Source organism: Polypterus senegalus, chromosome 5 (assembly GCF_016835505.1).
Source record: "Polypterus senegalus isolate Bchr_013 chromosome 5, ASM1683550v1, whole genome shotgun sequence".
NCBI lineage: Eukaryota > Metazoa > Chordata > Cladistia > Polypteriformes > Polypteridae > Polypterus > Polypterus senegalus.
This window is the reverse complement of record NC_053158.1, coordinates 102,361,296-102,383,124: the sequence shown is the minus strand read 5'-3', so window position 1 is coordinate 102,383,124 and position 21,829 is coordinate 102,361,296. Positions and strand designations below refer to the sequence as shown.

Here is a 21,829-nt window from a genome sequence, read left to right as displayed (position 1 = left end):
TCATGTGTTTGTAGGACAAATTGGTTTGTCATTATTTCTTTTGGTGAAAACATGAAACACTAAAATCTATCATCAGCAAGGATTTTGTAAATGATAAAGCTGAAACTGCTAAGTGCAGTGAGGAATGCCCCTGTTTGCATACATTTATAGATTTTCCATATGTTGTGTATTTAAATAATCCTCTCACCCCTGTTATCCCTTCCTTAAACTCAGTGTACAGTATTCATCCTTGAGATATTCCTTGTTTGCAATTTCCCTAGCAATGAATACAGTGTAACCTGCCAGTCCTATTGTTAAAGGACATCTCTTCAGCCAAAGATGTCCCCATGTACAGTATGTAGCAAGTTGAAATGACCTTAGCTGATACCCATCATTGGAAGCACATGCTTGTTTGAAAATTAGGTACCATAATTGTTTGCAGCTTCCCTGATGAGTAATTATATATTTGTATTATAAACATCTATATGATTTGGTGTTTCATTATACATTAAAAATTCAGATATACATACACTTTTATATAGATACATATAACAATCCAACAGTGTAAGCGTTAACACATAAACAGTTCATATTACAGATGTGTTCTGGATTAACACTTTAAAATATTAAGCCCCATTGCTGAACTAAGTCTAGACTAAAGACTTCTAATTTTCCTCTGTGCAAATCATGACATTCAAGTGTTCTGAGACACTCAGCCATATACAGTATTCAGTTGCCACGTTCTATTTTTATTTTAATTCAAGATCCTGGAAGAAATAAAATGAAGTGAAAGATTATGTATCATTCTTATAAGAAGAGTCTTAAAAGTGGCAATGATTTGTTTATTTGAAAATATCACTATATTTTTAGTGCAACAGCATATTCCAATGTTTGTTACAGTATAGTACCAGTGCAACAAAAAAATCCACTCATCAACCCATCTTCTGACCTTGCTATAAAGCGGTTACCAAAAAGCAAAGCACAAATGCACAAGATTTAGGGAAGAAACTGACTTTGAATAGAAAGCCACCAAGCCACACAATTTAAATTTTTCAGTAATACTCAATAAATGTGTTTGGAGCGAGGAAAGAAACTTCAGCACTCAAAGGAAAACCCACACAAGCATGGGGGAAACATTTAAAATCTATTTGGGAATCAAAACAGGGTTCAAATTCTATGACTCTGTAGCATCAAAGACACCTCCATTGTGCTACCCGTCATAAATTATTTCTGAGTAACTGGTGTTTATGTACTGTATATAGCAATAGAAATACTTGTGAAGTAACTGAAATAGGTTAAACAAACAGCTAACATATCCGTTAATGTTGCCCATGAAATCTCAAAAAAAAGCCTCTAAAGCATAAATGGCAAAAATGCAAAAATGACAAATTTATAAGCAAGGCTTTCATACAGTGCACAGTTGAAGCATCATTATTTATCAAACACATCACCCTTCTCTACTGAGATCACACAAAACTATCATTCCTCTGTGGCAGTCAGTCCCTGATCTGTTTTATTATGTCTTAAATTGCAGTGGGAAGATTTTTTGAATGGAAGCTTCTCATTGATATACTATAGAATCATGACCGTTACTAAGAAAGTGATCATTTCATATATATATATAACTTCTAAGCAATTAAAATTAACTTCTGAAAAATGCTCTCAGCTGCAGAGCAAGGTTCTGAGACTCCATACTCAGGCTAAAACATAATGAAAAACAGCAGAGGGAAGGATCAATGTATATTTTTTCACTACCCACTTAAATGCACATTGTATTGTACAATAATTGTAAACTGTGTAATGCCTAAATTAATGGAAGTAAAATAACACAAAGCTAAGCACTAAGTTGTTTTCACAAAAAAAAAAAGTTCTTAAAAATTGGATCTTTCTTTTCGTTGTCATTAAAAATATTTGAGAATGCCACTCGGGTAATAATGAATTGTAAACATGAATCCAGCAGACAAAAAAATAAACAATCAAAAATAATTTAGGAATTACTTATCATTGTTTTATGAAGCTTCTATCACTTTATTTTCTTCGTCTGCCATCCCCAAATTAGACTGCTTATCTAGTGACTGTCTAATTTGTATACTATTGAAGCAAGAAAAGCGATTTAAAGCAAAAAGTCCTAAGAGAGGGATCCTGTGGTCAAAAGCAGAACCTTACTGAAAAGACGTCTGCAGAGTATTAGGCTACAATTGATCAAATAACACTCGAGTGAAACAAAGTTGTTGAAAGAGACATACCAAATGCATGTCTCTTGGTACCATATTAGCTTAAGTAAGGCCAGTCTAAGCAGCGGCCATACCACATACACTTCAGAACAGATAATCCACCTGAAGCTAAGCAAGCTCAGGCCTGGCCATTAGCTGGATGGGAGACAATCTAAGAAAAGCTTGTGTTGCTGTGGGAAGAGGTGTTGAAGAGGCTAACAGGGGGTGCTTACTATGTACTCTGTGTGTTGAACCCAATGCAGTGATAGGGATACTGCTGTAATAGTGGCGCCACCCTTGGGATGACATGTATAACTGGGGTCCTGATTTTTTGTGGTCATTAAAGATTCCTGGGAAACTAGGAAAGAGCAAAGAGTAGGGTATATCCTGATGCCCTCCATAGCCTAGTCATTTTAGCCTATAAACAATCCCCTGTCTCTAACTGGCTATCTCTATCGGCCCTTAACCACCTAATAACTAATGTGGGGTGAATTTAGTGGTGCAAAACAGGCTGCCATCACATCATCCAGGAAGATGGTGCTCATTGGTGATTGCTGAAGTGGCTCCCCACTTTCTATATAAAACACTTTGAGCATGAGAAAAGCAGTATATAAATGTAAATAATTATTATTTTTATTAAGACCTTAATGAGTTCAGCACTTGTCATTGAAAATAAAGAATGAAAGAAAAAAAAAAAACAATAAATATCCTGGCCTACTGCAACCTGGCAGAACCATACTGGCGAGAGTACCAAGATTTGAGTTCTTGGATCAGTACAATTCAAACGGCTGGTAAGAGCGTAATGGTGTGAGATGTACATGTGTGATCCACACTAGGTCTCTTAAAATGAGTAATGAAATATTTAAATAAACATTTAAATTCCCCAGACTGCCTTAACATAGTTTAATATGATCATTATTGTGATGGACAGAGTACAGTGAAATTCTTCCTTGCACCAGCTTTACTGTCAGTTGGGAACACTCTCATTTCAACAGTATATCCATCTCTAAGAAAGATTTTCATTATGCTTTCTTGCATAAGGTTAAGAAGGTCTTGGAATTATTCGAGAAATGTGATAAGAGAATTTAGCTTTATGTAGTGGCATTACTAGTCACCAGACCTCAGTCTAGTCAAGCTGTGTCAAAAATGTGGGTCACCGTATGGGACAACATCACTTATTCTCTTTCGAAAAGCTTTGACTCAAAATCATAATGGATTAAATTCTTTAAAACTTAAACTTAACTTGATATTAGAAAGGTTTATTTAATAAGAATCGTCAATTGGTCTGTGTGGAGACCATTCTAAAAACTTAGTGTAATAATTAAATTGTAAATGTATTGTGAGGAAATATCTCTAAGCATAAATCATTTACACTAACAATATGCAGACACAGGTACATTGCAGTGTATTTCACTTCATCGAGCAAAGATCCAATAAGACTAATGCAAATCGAATGGCTGGGTTTTTGGCCCCTTACACAGTAAGTACTCTGTAATTAGCTGAGTAACTATGAATTATTACAGTGAACTTAAGATATTGTGTAATTTTTCAATGGTGCAGCACTTTTCATTAGAAATTTATTTTAAAAAAATATTTTTATCTCGTTAACTATTAATCAAGTAATACATACTTACAATATAGTTACATGCATATTTAAAGAGTACCACATTGTAACTCTGCAGAATGGGACACATTTTAATCAATAGTCAATTTATTTTTTAAAATAGAGTTTAATAGGATAATAAATAATAAGAATTTGTGATGAGCAAAACAGAATGTAATTTTCCATACAGTTTCATGAAATTGCCACATGCAATTGCATACAATTTCTCAATTGAAAATGTAAAACTCATTCATATTTAATATGATGTTATTTTTTTCTTTTAAGGTTTTTGAGGTGGCAGAGCAAGGAATATTTTTTTCAAAGGGTATTCTGCAGCCGAAAGCACTATGCACTTCCTTGGCCGCCCTCTAATGCCATCCGATTTTCCATAGCTCCTTCCATTCACATTCATCTACCTCATGTGCGGCCTACCTGCATGTTCACACCACTGTTTTCACATTACACCTTTCATTTTGGGTTGGTGGTAACACTATCTGCACTCCCATTTCCCCAACTCTATAAGTTTATCCAAGCCATGATCCTTTTCTCCTTCTGAGGGCTTGTGAGTGGCAATGCTTGTACTGGAGGTACTTTGTTTATGGCGATACATTGACATTCAATCAAAGAGATGACCCACTTCAAGCACCGGCTGGTGGTCATATACCCGGGCTTTAAACAGTGCCTCCAGGCAGGAGCTCTCTAGTCCCCCTTTCTAGCCCCCTTTCTGTGTTTTTCATCAGAATAAATTGTGTCATGCTTTTGCATGTGAAGGAGAGGTGGCAAATAAAATAAAAATATATGTTTGAATGGCTGAATTTTTGTTTGCAGCAAAACAGTTTATTTTGCAAAGCAAATCTGCAAGTTTCATTGCAAATTTAATCATTAATGCTGTCTTTAAATATGAATTTAATGTACAGTAGGTAAAGTGCTTACTGTCTACTAATCTCAACTCAATCTCAAAGCCCCCTAGTAAATATAAAGTTCCAAGTAAGAAAAGTAAGTACACCCCTACATTTATCACTACCTCAAATACATAAAATTTCAATCAGTTTTCAACAGTGATTACAATATCATTAGAGATGATTTTGTCAGAAACTGCCTTACTTAAGCCTCATTCACTTAGTTTGTTTTACTCTTTGTTTTTGAAGTGTGTGTTGTCCCTTTTGCCTGGATCAAAAGAGGTCTCTAAGCTTTCAGAAATAATAATAATACATTTTATTTATATAGTGCCTTTTCCAAGCTCAAGGTGCTTAAAGAAGATTAGAGATTCCTTTCATTGTGGGAAGTGATTTAAAAAGATCTCCAAACAATTGGAAATCATCCATTCCATTGTCGAGAAGATATTCTACACGTGATGAAGATTTCAAAAGGCCATCCAAGCAAGTACCACAGAAACAGAATGCAAAGTGATGAAAGAAATGTCTAAAACCCCAGAATTTCATTATGGGACCTACAAGTAGCTCTTGCCCCTGTTAATGTCAAAGTGCATGAGTCTATTATCAAAATGAAGCTGCACAAATTAGAACAACATGGGAGATGGGAGATGGCAAGACTAAATTTTGCCCATGAACACCTACACAAAGACCGGGATTCTGGAACAATGTGCTCTGGACAGATAAGGCTAAGATAGAGTTTTTTGGCCACGGTACCAGAAGACATGTTTGGCCAAACAACAAATGACAACATTTGATCTGAAAAATCTGATAATAACTGTAAAGCATTGTGGTGGAAATGTTATGGTTTGGAGCTACTTTGCTGCATCATGGTCTGGCCAGCTCACCATCACAGAATTCATTGTGAATTATTTATTGTATCAAAGGGTGCTTGTGGATAATGTAAGGCCATTTATCAGAAGATTGAAGCTCCATCGAAAATGGACCTTGTTAAATTACAACAGCCCTAAACATACTAGCAAATCCACCAAAGAGTGGCTGAAAAGAAAGAAGTATGTGTGTGTGTGCTGGGGACGGTTCTGGAATGGCCAAGGCAAAGCCTCAATGTGAATCCCATTGTGGTGCTGTGGAAGAATTTTAAACAGGCTGTGCAAGTAGGACACTTCTCAAACATCACATAGTTGAAAACATTCTGCATGGAGAAAAGGGAAAAACTGAAAGACGGTTACAGGTAATATTGACAACTGAAAGACGGTTACAGGTAATATTGACTTGGGGTTGTTATTGTAAAGAGCGGGGTCACGTGACAATTATGTGGCTAGCAAACAGATGTTGCTATTAGCAACAGTATGACTGTCACCCACCATATTGAGGAAGGCAATAATAACAATTCCAAAAAAAGTTAAAACAAAAAAATTGCAAAAATGATAAATGATAATAACAACACTTAAAATAATACCAGGGTGGCATGGTGGCGCAGTGGGTAGTGCTGCTGCCTCACATTTAGGAGACCTGGGTTTGCTTCCCGGGTCCTCCCCGCGTGGAGTTTGCATGTTCTCCCCGTGTCTGCGTGGGTTTCCTCCAGGTGCTCCAGCTTCCTCCCACAGTCCGAAGACATGCAGGTTAGGTGCATTGGCGATTCTAAATTGTCCCTAGTGTGTGCTTGGTGCGTGTGTGTGTGCGCACCCTGCAGTGGGCTGGCGCCCTGCCTGGGGTTTGTTTCCTGCCCTGTGTTGGCTGGGATTGGCTCCAGCAGACCCCCGTGACCATGTAGTTAGGATATAGCGGGTTGGATAATGGATGGATGGATAAAATAATACCAAAATAGTTAAATTCATAATGGAAAGAATATGCAATGCCCTACAACTAAAGTGTAACTAAAATATAGAAAAATATATGTAATGAAAGCATGTCAGTATTATAATAATATATATCTAATTAATCAAATAATTATTTAAACATGCTCACACAAACAATAGCGGTGGTATTGGACAACTGGTAATTTATGACTTTGAAACATACAATGGAAATCATTGCAACAAACAACACAGTGCAGAGTGTGTGTCAATAATACTCTGTAAAGAGCTGTAACACTCAGTACTTGCTGCAGGGTATATAGGCTTATTTGTTATCAACATATCAATATTTAATAACAGTTTACCATGCCCACTGGAATAGAAATTACTTGTTTATGCTGTTGTTTTGGGAAAAATGAATCTAGGCATTAATGCTCACTAAATTTCATTTTCATATTAGAATCAGCATCTAAAGTGCTGCGGGAAAGAGCTCCTTGATGAGATCCCTGTTCATCACAGGGCACACTATTTTCAAACACTCCCTCACACATGATGAATTTAGAGACCCCAATTAACCTTGTGCAAATGTCTTTGGGAGGTGTAAGGAAACCAGACTTCCTGTAAAAATTCTCTGGAGACGTAGGGAAACTATGCAAACTCCACAGACAGTAGACAGTGGACAAGTTGTGAATCAAAGTCATTATATACACTGATAATATGTAAAGGTAAAGTGATACAGCATAGCTGCTTTTTTTTGGTTGATCAATTTGAAATAATGGTAGATTCATACATTATGTCATTATAGACAAGGATTTCAAAAGAAAGTTTGGCTAGCCAAAGAAGTAGGTGAACAAATATGAATCACAAATAAAAAGAAAAATAAAATGATATATGTGAAAAAATATCAGAAGAAGTGTCAATAAATAAAAAGTCTATTGATGATAACTGTTCTAAAGTAGAGTGGTCTCTTTGACAGCAAGAAACCGACAGTGAACAACAACTCTAGGTTCTGATCATACTGTATACTGTAACAATAAATAAAGATGGAAGGAAGCAGACAGTGATCATGGAAGTCATGATAGATTATAATATATATTAAGATTAGAAACCTAATATTGTTCAACCACTTTACTCACTGCTGTTGTCATAAGGCTAAATAGCCTCTTCCAAATATCTGTTCTTTGTCTTTTTTTTCCAGTCTCTCAGCCATTTCATAGATTGCAGTTTTTGTTCCATGTTGTTTCTTACTGACTTTGCCTGAAAGATCATTGCATTTTCTTTTCCTTTGTTTTGATTCTAAGGCTGCCTTTCAAAGTGTGAGAAAGAGAAGGGCAAATTAAAACCAAAATAAATAAATTGAAGGAGTAATTTAATGCGGAGGCTCAACCAAATATTGAGAATCAAATGTTTTTTGTATGAACAGGCATCAAGATCTTTGATAAGAATATGGATTACTATTAGGTTTCAGTAATACAAAGTTTGAAGATAAACAAAATTAGGAAAGAGAAGTTTAAAACTCAGTTTAGTGGAACTCAAGTGACAATAATAAGAGATCAACAAATAGGAATACTAAAACACAGGCTGTAGAAACTGAATGTAAAATGGCTTTGACACAGACCAAAAACACAATGACTGGGGAGAAAAGTACTCAAGAACTGGATAAGAGGTAAAAAAGACCAAAACCGTCACCAAAAGAAATATTATTGAGAAATGCAAGCAAACAACTATGGTTCAATTGGAGAAAGACAATGTCTTAAACATGCCTCCAAACAAAAAAATACACTGCATGTAGAGCTAGGGGTCGGCATCACTGTGCACCAAAGAAAGAAAAAAGTATACGGTAATTTCAAACTGAAAAATTTAAACAAATGTTGAAATTGCTGCTTGATATTCCTATGCAGTTACTACTTACCTATTTTACCTTTTATATTCTCTCTCTCTTTCTACATATATGTACAGTATATATGTATAATACACATATAAATACACAAATACAGACATATCATTGTGAAAAGTTTCATACAAAAAAGTTTATTTTAAATGACTGGAAAGTAAGAGTGGATTTTCTAAATCAAGCTTTTTTGATTAACTATACAAAACTGAATATCTGTATTGAAAAATATAATCAATAATGTTTACTGCTATAAAGTACTTTTAATGCAAATAAGAGATAATCGGTGATGTTTACTGCAATAATCTCTTGACACTGGACTAACTAAGTGGGTTACAGAATGGAGGGATGGATCATTTCTTGGAATGTGGCTACTGCTTTAGAGATCTAGGGATTTGGGTTCAAATCCTGGCCTATATGTAAGGAGTTTGCACATTCTGCTTGTGTCAGTGCAAGATTACTCTGGTGACTGTGGTTTCCTCTAAGATCCTAAACACATGGAGACGTGTAGACTTTAATTGGCTCTGCATGAGTGTGAGCGACTGTGATTGGGAAGGTGTAACCTGAGAAGAACTGGTTTTTCCTCCAAAGTCATTTCCCTGCTTGTACTCAGCCAGAACAGGCACTTGTTCCCTGTGACTCTATAATGCAGTGGGGGCACAGAAAAACAGTCGGATTGCAAAGTCACTGTTTTAGAAGTTGTAGTTTAAATATTATTTTTCGTGAATGATCTACACTTAATTTTCTAATAAAATAAAAGACTTTCGTGCATGCAGTAAGTGTAACTGTAAAAGTAAAAAATAAATGAAAATATTCATGCAAAAATAAAATACATTATGTATCAACAACTATACATTTAACAACAAAATTCTGAAGATTAGGCATTATGAACTGGGTGCAATAAACATTGTATCATTTAATAAATGTAGCCAAATGACATGCATCGTGTTTATAAGTGCCAATGCATAAACAAAGGATACTTTTATTAAATTTATAGCAAATGTTAACCATCACTGAGACCATGACAGATTTATTCTAATTATATTTTTGCTTTTGGATAAAAAGCAAGATTACTGATGTTATCATACAGTTTTGTGTTTTAAACATAACAAAATAATATTTTTTAAATATAGTTATTCAGAACAGAAAAACATGTCACTTTCAGTCACGGCCACATGTGTGTTGATGTACTAATGAACAAAAAGAAGCTGCTTTCTAAGTAAAATATATGAAGAAAGTGAACCATTATAAACAGTATTCAAAATGTGCAAATCTTTTTTTGTATGAAACTCTTCAAATATATGATACATATTACACAACCAATATATAATTTACATGTTCACTTTTAGGAAAATATAAATGTACGGAAGGCAGTACATGCCTCTACCTACTGCTTTCTCTTTTTTATGATAATAATTATAAAATTACTTTTATATAAAATCTAATTCTAAATATGTGTATAAAGTCTCTATTGACAATAATGGGGGGCTAAGACCATACATAGTCAACAATGCTGCTGCTAATTCTCCTTTAATAGGAAATGCTTACTAGAATTTTCTCTGGGGCTAATTGAACTTTCAGAGTCCTATACTGATTCTGAAGGTCTGGCCATACATATTAAATTACCCAATAGCAACAGGTGATAGTGTTGTTCTTTTTTTATCCACTAAAGACTCTGACAATCACAAAAATAACTGCCATACATTCAAGGAGAAATCTTTTTCTCTCTCTCTCTCCCTTCCTTTCTCTTTGAAAAATGCTCAGCTCTATTCAATGTACTCATAAATAATGCCTTTACTTTCATCAAATTAACCAAAGCACCAACAAGATTCAACTTGTAATAATGTAGATCACTAGTTACCGGCTTGAAAGCCCTTAACAAATAAACATATACAGTATATAGAAACTAGTCTGACCTCTTATCTGTTGAAAATATTCAGCAGTAGTTAAACAGTCCTGGCACACAGAAGCTTTAGTGGAAGAGTATTGAGCAGGTCACAAATAGGAATCAGGCGATACAGTATGACAGTTACATTTCCAGGTTACATATGAACCCTTGATCTGCAAGCAACCTTTTGTGTATATACAACAGAGAAGAGCGGTGGACAAGCTTTCTTTTTATAGCTCACTATTAACCATTACTCTAATATTGAGAAATACAAATGAGCCAGTACTGTACTAATTAAAATTGGATGAATGGATGTATTGCCATTAACCTCCTGAATGTAGGAATGGCTTTATTCATACCAGAACTTTGACTTGGTGGTTTGAGTATGTAATAAGGATGTTCTTTGGATATACTCCTTAGGGTGTACTGGGCACAGACTGATGGGAAAAGACCAAGGCTCACCCAGGACATGCAGGAGGGATGTCATTTCTCAAGCAGCCAAGGAAGTTGAGGTGATCTTATTATAAAAAAAAATTCAAACAACCAAAAGGTGTACTGGAAGGATCCTGTTAATAAAAAACTCTCCAGTTTTAACTACATAAATCTCATACTACTTTAACTGAGATCAGATTCACAATTTGTACTTGGCAGGTAGAAAATATTAATATCTGAGATTTTACAACCTACAAGATATACAAAAACTGGAAGCTATATATTCATCACCCACCATTTTCACATAGGGAAGGAAATCTAATGCGTTAATTTTTATTTCTATATAAGCATCTTGGAATGCCATTGACTTTAAATTTCTATGAACTGATACAAATGACTTCATAATGTATAGAATTTAATATCCTTTGTCAATGCTTTTGATTACCCTCCTGTCAACACATACACAAAGCATCATTTTAGTTTGACTGAAAACTATTTGCTAATTTTCACTTTTGATATTACTAAATGTATATTAACATCAACAATATTAAGGGACATCATTACATTTTAGATTATTTCTCCTATAAATTAAACATGATATATTCTATTATAGATTCCACTATGTATGATACTAAACCTCTTCTATGTTGCTTGGTGTAATACAAATACTTCATAACCCAATTATTCAAGATTGTTGTAATTTAATGAAAATATTAATTGTTTAATATTTCTATTTGACTCAGATATTATATGAAGGAGAAGTTTAAGAACAAATGGAATAGCCCTGGACATTTTCATTCTATTATAAAACAACTTAATTTTACAACTTTAGCTTACTATTTGTGTCATTTACAGAACATACAAGCTGACACTCCTGCATGAAGTCCACAACCACAATAAGAATTAGATTAACTGGCATCATACACAGAATTGTTACAGGCACCAGCATATTCACAACTGGATGACTTTAATGCGCCTTTTTGTGTCAGCAGTTTTCATAGCTAATATAATAAGTGTATTTTGCATGATCACAGCTGCCCTTCATCAAAATGCTTTTTTTTCTAGTAAGACCAGCAGTCTTAAATAAGCAGAATACAATATAAATTCATGCATTTATCAGTAAGATCAATAATTTCAAGGACATTCCACATTATTTTGCTATTTCTGTTTATGTTGTGCAAATAAATGGGTTAGTTGAGACATATTTTGAAAATCTCATAAACTTACAGCAGCTGATCTCTTACTTATATTGTGCACTGCTTTTTGGGTCGCATTTTAAAATCTCATACAATCTTGTATTTCAGAATGACATTTGAAATTTATTTTGAAGTTCTAACAAACAAGTGAGTCCTGATGCATGTTCTTAACATACAGTGTGGGTATATGTCATTACTAGTAATGTTGGCCTAATCCTTTTCAAAAAGCATGATTTGAAATAACCTAGGCTAATTAATGTGCAATTCCACCATTTTGGAAACAGTAGTTATGACTCATTCTTCTTGCCTGTACAAAAAAAGAGAAAAATATAAAAATCACATCTACAACTCTTAAGGGGAAGAGTGTTGAAACACTGTACAATGTCCATCCCTGGAAATGTTCATGTTTTAAAATGAGAAGTCTCAGCTAAAAGTTTGGATTTAGTTTGCACCGTCACCATCAGCAGCAGCAGAATCAGCATCTTTCTTCACATCCAGCTCAGCTTCTGGGAAAAAAAAGAAATATTGCCAAATTAGTGGCAATTTTCAATTTCTTCATACGGAGATCTGCTGCTAGAAGAAGGAAAGAAATGACTTGCCATTTGTACCAAAATGCTTATATAACAGGTTATATTAAAGACATCATAATATCAAAGTCATAAGCAAATACAGCATTTTTACAGTTTTACATGTTTTACTGTTTATGCAAACTTATAGTTGTTGTTGCTGTTAAAATGTAATATGCTATTGTTGGTTAATTTAAAAAAAAATTATAGCCACTCAAAATACTTTGATAAATTTAAACTAGTAATCATTGTAAATACTGAAAAGTTTTGAATATAATATAATATAATAAAATATAATATAATATTTTACTGAACTTCATTAAGTGAAATACGCTAGGGCAGAGTCTGTTCTAACCATCTTGGGGAAAAAGCAAGAACCAGTCCTTTATCAGATGCTGTCATTTGCAGGCTATCTTCACCCTTGAACATAAATAGTAAAGACCGATTCAGCGTCACTGAGTCAAATGTACCTCCATGGGAGGCAGTAAAGCAACTGGACTCCCAATATGACATCTAGTAATGTGAGGTACTTTCACATGAATGATGCTCTTCATATTTACTTTGTGTTATTGACTTAAAGTTAGCTTTAGTCTTTAAAATTAAATAATATAGTCCATTTCTTCACTGAACCTATTTAATTACATTTTTATGATGAGGATGGGCAGGCGTCTATCACGAGAACACCATGCACAGATTGAGCACCAGTCCATAAATGGGCATTCTTATACATGCTCAAATTCAGGGTCAGTTTAAATTTGCCAGTTACGTTAACATTCATATCTCTTTTGGATATGTGAGGAAAATTGAGTTTTCACAGAAACTCCATGCAAACAAGGTGAGGACTTGCAAAAACAACACTGATGTTAGAACCCAGGGTCCTGGAGCTGTACTAACTATTACATCATTCTGCTGCTCTACATGCATAAAGTAGTTTATTATAGTACTAGGTTCCAAAATAACAATATGCAGTTATATATATATATCACTGTTTCTTCAGTTTCAAATTCCTTTTTTGTGTGCTCAAGTGACACTTTTTACTGAACACATTAAGACTACATTAAACTGAAAAGTTTCAACTCCTTTGATCTCTCATAAAAGTTCATATCTCTCATTCCCTGAATCAGTCACTGACTATGTTCACATTACCAGGCAGAAGTGACTCAAATCCAATTTTTTCCCTTAATGTGACACATATCTGATGTTTTCAGGGCTGTGTGGACACACTTCCATATGTGGTACTAGATTGAATACAAAACTGATTTGTGGCTATGTGAAAAGAATAAGAATAGCCAGATCACAATTAAGTGAACCTTGTAATGTAAACGTAGTGTAAGTTGCTCTTCTCTGGACTTTGTCTAATGCTGTTCCATCTTTTTTGTAGTCTACATAGCGAACCTACACACAGTACTTCAGGTGATGTTTTACCTGTACACTACAGCACTTAAGCATAACCTCCTTTGACTTGTACTCTTTACATATTGCTTTATAACCTAACTTTCTTTTAGCCTTCATAATGGTTTCTGAACACTACCTGGAGATTGCACCCCTAGGTGCCTCTCATAAGTTGTACTTTCAAGCTTTAGACCTCACATTGTGTATTCAAAATAAATTTAGAATGAAATAAAATGAAATGTATATAAATAATTCATTACATATAATTAAAAAAATCTTTTATATATTTTACATATTTTAAGTTAATGAACTGTGGATAAGCAGAGGAAAACGAATGAATAAATATGTTTATGAACTGGCTGTAAAATCTGCACGTCTGCACTCCCATTTGACCATTTTGCCTAGAATGCATGTCAATTTTTTTAACATATATACACAACACTTTTAACATTCTGGTCAGCTTTTTAGAAATTCTAAATTACCCTCTTCTAATGTGGGTGAATTTCTTTGCATGTCTGCAATACAGATTTATGGTTGTCTTTTATCTGTTGAATAAAGCTGTCACTGTGTGTTCTATTGTACCTACATAAAAGGGAAGTTCTAAAAGTAAACAGTTCATTATTTAATAAAAGTAAAAAAAGGACTAATAGACAGAATTTATATATAAAGCACTTTGTTACATCATAAATATTTAAACTAAAAAATTATCCATATCCAATTAGCCATACTATTTGGCTGCAGAGCTGAACTCTAAACTATATAACAAACTTAACACTAATCAAAGGATGCATGATGTGTCTGCTTAAGTGCATTCAAATCTATGAGAACATTCCAAAAATGTTGCTGTATCTACACATTGACATTGTAAATCATACATTGCATACTTCCAGGCACTGTGCAGCTAGCAGCCATTTTAGAGAAGCTCTGTATATCTCACTGTTTTTCTTTTTGTTTCTCATCATATTTACTAGTTACTAGTTGTATCGAAGATTGGAATTGATTAGAATTAATCTGGCGTCTGGCTTGTCACTGATAGTAGCCACTAGAAATTGGATACATGGATTGTAAATCGATCTACATTTACAGAATAATAGCACATTTACAGAATAATAGCAATGTATGCAAATTCAGGCCTCGAATTGTCTTGAGTGCACTTCAGATAGGCTGCAAACATGGATAGAGTGGTGAGGACCCAAAGGCTGCCTTATGTCTGCAACATCTGGAAACATAAGAGACACTAAGAAACAAAAGTGGGGTGTATTAAATACTCCTGTAATCAGTTACTTGCCCGGCAATCCGGAGTACCTAAGGAACTCAGTTACACTTTAATTTCACTTTCTGTGGAGCTGTTTGTCCACAGAAGGGGGTTGATGTATCGGCGTGAGACTAAAAGCAAGGTGAAAAGGTTTTAGAACTATTGTAATTGGAAAATTTTGATCTCTGTCTAATAAGATGGATGAACTGTCTATGCTTACAGCAGGTCATGGAGCATACAAGTACATTGGCATTTTCTATTTTATGGAGAACTGGCTTATACCTAATATACCTGACATTGTTTAATGCTTAAAAGATTTCATCTTATTTGAGCAGACAGAGACCCAGTGCGGTGTGGAAAAAAGATAGGAGAGGGGCTGGTCATCTATGTGAATAAAGAATGGTGTAAAATGGTACATATTAGAGTTAAAACTACAATTTCTAACTCAGACAAAGGAATTCTGGCTGTGGGAATTCGTCCACATTATTTGCCCTTTGGAGATAAATTACATCAACCTTTTTAATGTTTATATTCTTCCCTCCACAAATGGAGACTTAATAATGGAAATGACTAATTCTTTCACCAATATTTTAACAACTCACTCAAACCCTGCACTTATAATATGTGGTCACTTCAACCAATTGACTTTGGAAGGAGCTAAGACAAATTTCTATCAGTTTGTGACATGTCCCACTCAAGGAAATAATAAGCTGGACCTGTTGTATTCAAATGTCAAAGGTGCCTTTAAATGTAAACTACTGACACCTTTAGGCAAATCTGAGCACAACTTGATTCATCTCATTCCCAACTACAAGCCTCTTATTGCATGGCTGTTATCCCCAGAATAGTGAAGAAGTGGAGCCTTGAGGCTGAAATGGCCCTGAACGACTGCTTCCAAATGACAGACTGGGAAATGGTGTGTGAGTCACATGGGGGCAATACTAAAGCACTCAATCACTTCATCATAGACTATATTAACTTCTGTGTCAACGCAATTATACCCACAAAGACAGTGAGTTGCTGTGAAAACAACAAACCTTGTATTACTAAGGAGCTAAAAGGTCTCCTGAATGAGAAAAAAGGCTCTGACAAAGAGGCTCTGAAGGACATAAAGCATATACTAAAGAAAAAGCAGAGTGAAGGAAAGGATGCTTACAAAGCTAAAAAGGAAAAAAAAAAACTCACTCAGAATAACATGAAAGTTGCCTGGAATGTACTGAGTATAATTACTAAACTCAAGTAATCCAGGAGTACTGAACTATAAGGGGATGTGGACAATGCTAACATTCTGAACCAATTGTTTAATATAATTTTCCTCCCACTGCCACCTTATTTAAATGACTAAACTCCTCATACCATCAACGACTCCTACAACGTCAGCTGGAATGGCCGGTGACAAGTCTTCTAGCGTTGTTATTCCATGGAAGACCCAAAGAGTGTCTGATTTAAAAAGAACATGTAATAGAGCTGAGCGTAAATGGAGAAAAACTAAACTAACTATCCATTATGAGATATTGAAGGTTAAAATAACAGAATACAATAACACAGTCCATCTTGAGAGGCGCTTCTATTTCTCTAAGATTATAAATAACAATGCTAGTAATCCCAGAGTCTTATTTTCTACAATTGATCATCTGTTAAACCCAGGTAACACAAAGGAATGCCCCCAGAATACTTCTAGTGAAACCTGTGAGAACATTGCTGTATTTTTCAATCAAAAAATTAATGATATTAGAGATAATATAGTATATCTCCCCAACACTGCAGAACCTCCAAAGCCCCGGTACTCCATTATAAACAAATTAAATGCTTTCACCAGGATAGATTTACCTGAATTACATAGTATAATCTCTCAACTGAAACCCTCCACCTGCGTCCTTGACCCAATACCAACAAGGTTTTTCAAAGAAGTATCAGGCGTGCTAATTGACAATATTCTTGACATAGTTAATTCATCATTAGATACGGGGATCTTCCCAGACTGTCTTAAGACTGCTGTAGTTAAACCCCTGCTCAAGAAAAATAATCTTGACCCTCTGCTTTGAAAATTTTAGACCCATCTCTAACCTGCCCTTCTTAAGTAAAATTCTAGAGAAGGCAGTCATTATGCAGTTAAATGACCACCTCAATAAACATGCTATTCTTGATAAATTTCAGTCAGGTTTCAGAACAAATCACAGCACAGAAACTGCACTCGTTAAAGTAGTAAATGATTTGCGGTGAATGCAGACAGAGGCCATTTATCTGTTCTCATCCTCTTAGATCTGAGTGCCGCATTTGACACCATTGATCATAATATTCTTAGAAATCGCCTTAGTCAATGGGTGGGCCTCTCTGGCAGTGTCTTAAATTGGTTTGAATCCTACCTGGCAGGGAGAAAATTCTTTGTGAGTTGTGGTAATCGCAACTCAAAGACACATGATATTCTATATGGTGTTCCACAAGGCTCTATCCTGGGTCCGCTGCTCTTTTCAATCTATATGCTTCCGTTAGGTCAGATTATCTCAGGTTACAACGTGAGCTACCACAGCTATGCTGATGACACACAGCTGTACTTATCAATAGCACCTGATGACTCTGACTCTTTCGATACACTAACACAATGTCTTACTGGTATTTCTGAATGGATGAATAGTAATTTTCTCAAACTAAATAAAGAGAAAACTGAAATTTTAGTAATTGGCAATAATGGATTCAATGAGGTTATCAGAAATAAACTTGATGCATTAGGATTAAAAGTTAAGATGGAAGTAAAAAATTTAGGGATAACTGTTGACTGTAATCTGAATTTTAAATCACATATTCATCAGACCACTAGGACAGCATTTTTCACTTAAGAAACATAGCAAAGTTAGACCTCTTATATCATTGAAAGATGCTGAGAAATTAATTTACGCTTTTGTTTTCAGTAGACTAGATTACTGTAACGCAATCCTCTCAGGACTACCCAAAAAAGACATAAATCACTTGCAATGAGTGCAGAATGCAGCTACTAGAATCCTAACTAGGAAAAGAAAATCCGAGCACAGCTCTCCAGTTTTGATGTCACTACACTGGTTACCTGTGTCATTCAGGACTGACTTTAAAATTCTGCTTATGGTTTATAAAGCCTTAAATAATCTCCTCCATCTTATATATCGGAATGTCTGACACCCTATATTCCAAATCGTAACCTTAGATCCTCAAATGAGTGTCTCCTTAGAATTCCAAAAGCTAAACTTAAAAGAAGTGGTGAGGTGGCCTTCTGCTGTTATGCACCTAAAATCTGGAATAGCTTGCCAATAGGAATTCGCCAGGCAAATACAGTGGAGCACTTTAAAAAACTGCTAAAAACACATTACTTTAACATGGCCTTTCTCTAACTTCACTTTAACTTAATACTGATACTCTGTATGTTCAATTCATCATAATAACTATTCATATTGGCTCTAAAATCCGTACTGACCCCTACTCTCTCTTCTGTTTCTTTTTCCGGTTTCTTTGTGGTGGCAGCGCACCACCACCACCTTCTCAAAGCATCATGATGCTCCAACATTGATGGACTGAAAGCCAGAAGTCTGCGTGACCATCATCATCAGCATCAGGTCCTTCCATGAGAACCCTAAATACAAAGAGGACTGTTTCATTTATGTTAGGTAGATTGCCCAGAGGGGATTGGTCTGGAATCCCTGCAGATTTTATTTTTTTTCTCCAGCCGTCTGGAGTTTTTTTTGTTTTTTCTGTCCACCCTGGCCATCAGACCTTACTTATTCTATGTTAATTAATGTTGACTTATTTTTATTTTTTATTGTGTCTTCTATTTTTCTATTCTTCATTTTGTAAAGCACTTTGAGCTACATTTTTTTGTATGAAAATGTGCTATATAAATAAATGTTGTTGTTGTTGAGTCCACCTCTGGCCATCAGTGTGGGCAGTCCATAACTTAAGACCAAGTAAGGAAACAACTAAGGAAGCTATGCACAGAAAAACCTGTGGGACCAGATAGAGTCAGTTCTCAATCTCTTAAAGCCTGTGCTGACCAACTTTTTGGTGCCCTCTAGTCATCCTGTTCGGTCTGTCCCTAAGACTTCAGATACTATCACTGCTCTGTAAAAACACCCTGCATTGTTCCCGTTCCAAAGAATGCAGGCACTTCTTTACCTAATGACTACAGACCACGACTCACATCATAAGAACTTTGAGAAACGGGTCCAGGACTACACCTTTGTTCTTTTAGTAGACCACCTGGACTCAATGCAGTTTGCCAATCAGACAAACATTGGCTTATTCTCACTTGTATTTTTTCTCACAGATTTGAGAAACACTGGAGCTCCACAAGAAAAGCCCTGTCTCTTTTTCACTTTACTATATATAACTATAATTATAACGCTAGGTCAAGTCACTTGAATAAATTCTCAGATGATTCTGAACATTCTCAGTTATATTGATCAAGGGAAATGAGACAGACTATAGGAGTCAGGTGCAGAACTTCGTTTCTTGGTACAGAAAGAATTTGTTTGCATCTTAACATCACCAAAACCAAGGAACTGGTTATTGACTTTCACTGCACCAAAGAAACACTGTGTCATATCACTATTTAGGGAGTGGATGTAGAGGTGGGTCACTCCTATAAGTACTTGGGGGTCCACATTAATGAAAGGTTAGACTAGTCTCGGAACACAGAAGAACTATATAAGAAAGGGCAGAGCAGACTCTTTTTCCTGAGGAAACTGGGTTCCTTTAATGTGGAAAGTGACATTCTTCACATCTTCTATAAATCTGTGATGGCCAGTGCAGTGTTGTACTATGGTGTGCTGGGCTGGTAACATCAGTTCAAGAGAGGCTCACCAAATTAACAAACTAGTTAAAAGGCTAAACTCAGTTATAGGGATGCACTCCAGACCCCCTAGAGGTAGTAGCAAAGGAAACAAAACTGAGTACCATTATGAACAATGCCACATATCCTCTCTCTGACACACTAACAGAAATTTTCTTTTTTTTTCTCTTCTCCTTCTTTCAGATCAAAATGTGTGTATACATTTTAATTTTTTTTACTTACTTATCTACCCATTTACCTATCTTTCTATCTGTAAATAAATAAATAAATAGTAGAGTTTTTCTATAACACTTCTTTATTTTGTCAGACTTCTAAATCTATTACATTTTCTTGAATCAGAAATTTTAAAGATTAAATGAGTGTACCACAAAAGATACAATTACTTATTAACCAAGTGTGTCTGAATTTTAGTATTACATATATTACACACACACACACACACATACATACATATATATATATATATATATATATATATATATAGTCTCATGCGGCTGCGTGTGACCGTGAGGGGGCGACTGCCCTGGTTGTGTTGGGGGCCACGGGTAGAGGGCTTGGAAGCCCAACCCTGTAGGGGCCCGTGGCCACCGCCAGGCTGCGCCCCGGTGCCTGAACAACCCCACCAGGAAGTGCTGAGGGGAAGAGGAGCAGGGACACCCGAATGGCTTTCGGGTGCACAGCCAGCACTTCCGCCACACGGGGGTGTGTCCGCGGGAGATTGCTGGGAAGCAGCTGGAGCCCATCCGGGTTCCTATATAAGGGGCTGCCTCCCTTCATTCAGCAGCGGAAGTCGGGTGTAAGAAGGATGGAGCTGGAGAGAGGATTGGAGGTGGCTATAAAGGCATTTAGACTGTGAGGCCTGGGGGATCGGTGCTGGAAGCACTGGGACGTGCACTGAACTGTAAATATTGTACATAGTGTGGTGTGAATAAACGTGTGTTGGGTGCAAAAAACGATGTCCGTCCAAGTGATCTAGAATGCTATTTATAGCCTACAGTTCTGCATTCAGTATGATTGTCCCCTCGAAGCTGGTCAGCAAACTCCATTCCTTAGATTTGAATGCTACCACATGCAATTGGATATTGGATTTTCTAGGCTCAGGAATGTTAGGATGGGTAAACAAACATCTTATACCATGTTTGTGAGTATGGGTGCACCACAGGGCTGTGTGCTGAGCCCCCTTCTGTATTTGCTTTTCAACTACGACTGTGTCCCTTTTCATAAATATAATTAACCCTTGAATACATTAGACTCTAAACAAACACTATCACCTATCTAGGGTCTTCATAGACCCAGCATAAACTTTATTGGAATCTAGCCACAAATAAACATAACCCTCCATACCTTTATTAAAACCTCTTCCCTAAACAGTTCACTTCCATTTAAAATTATTTTTAATACTTAATAATATTTCATTTTTGTTATTTATACACAACTACACAATCATAGTCTGCTAATCAGCACAATAATACCAGACTACAGTTACATTATTGTGATCACTGCAGTGTTGCGCCTGGCACATTCTGCGGCAATCAACTGTTTTGCAGCCCAGTGATACTGAACATATCTGGCACCTTCTGTGTTTTATATACAACTAGGGGGCTCTGCCTTGTGCTCACTTACTTGTTCACCCCCAGGTTTGGTTTATCGGATATACAATTTAAAGAGATTGTTATTTTCATGGGAATTGTTACATATACATTATTTTCACTTTTACTTTAAAACTTTTGTAAAAACAACATGAAGTGTGTCTGCCAAAAGCTTTCCAACAACTGTTTGGTTAGATGTCTGTGAACTTGTTTTACATGTTGTCTCACTGCCTTGTCTCGCGAGACGTTAAAGTGTCTCTCACGGGATGTCAAATTGTCTCGTCTCCCTCTTAAGATTTGTGTTTATAATAGAGAGATTT

The 21,829-nt window shown here is 35.8% G+C and overlaps 1 protein-coding gene across 3 annotated transcripts in view; it reads right to left on the bottom strand.

The window, feature by feature from the left end:
* Positions 1-21,829, bottom strand: part of LOC120529404 (calcium/calmodulin-dependent 3',5'-cyclic nucleotide phosphodiesterase 1C-like) — a 697,603-nt gene that overhangs the window by 12,063 nt on the left and 663,711 nt on the right. The window contains exon 17 of one of the 3 annotated variants that reach the window (XM_039753172.1): positions 11,360-12,397. The exons of the other annotated variants lie outside the window; for them this stretch is intronic. Coding sequence (XP_039609106.1) covers positions 12,333-12,397 — 65 coding nt within the window. The 3' untranslated portion in view covers positions 11,360-12,332. Of the gene's footprint in view, positions 1-11,359; positions 12,398-21,829 lie in introns of those variants that run through there. 3 annotated transcript variants of the gene reach the window in all.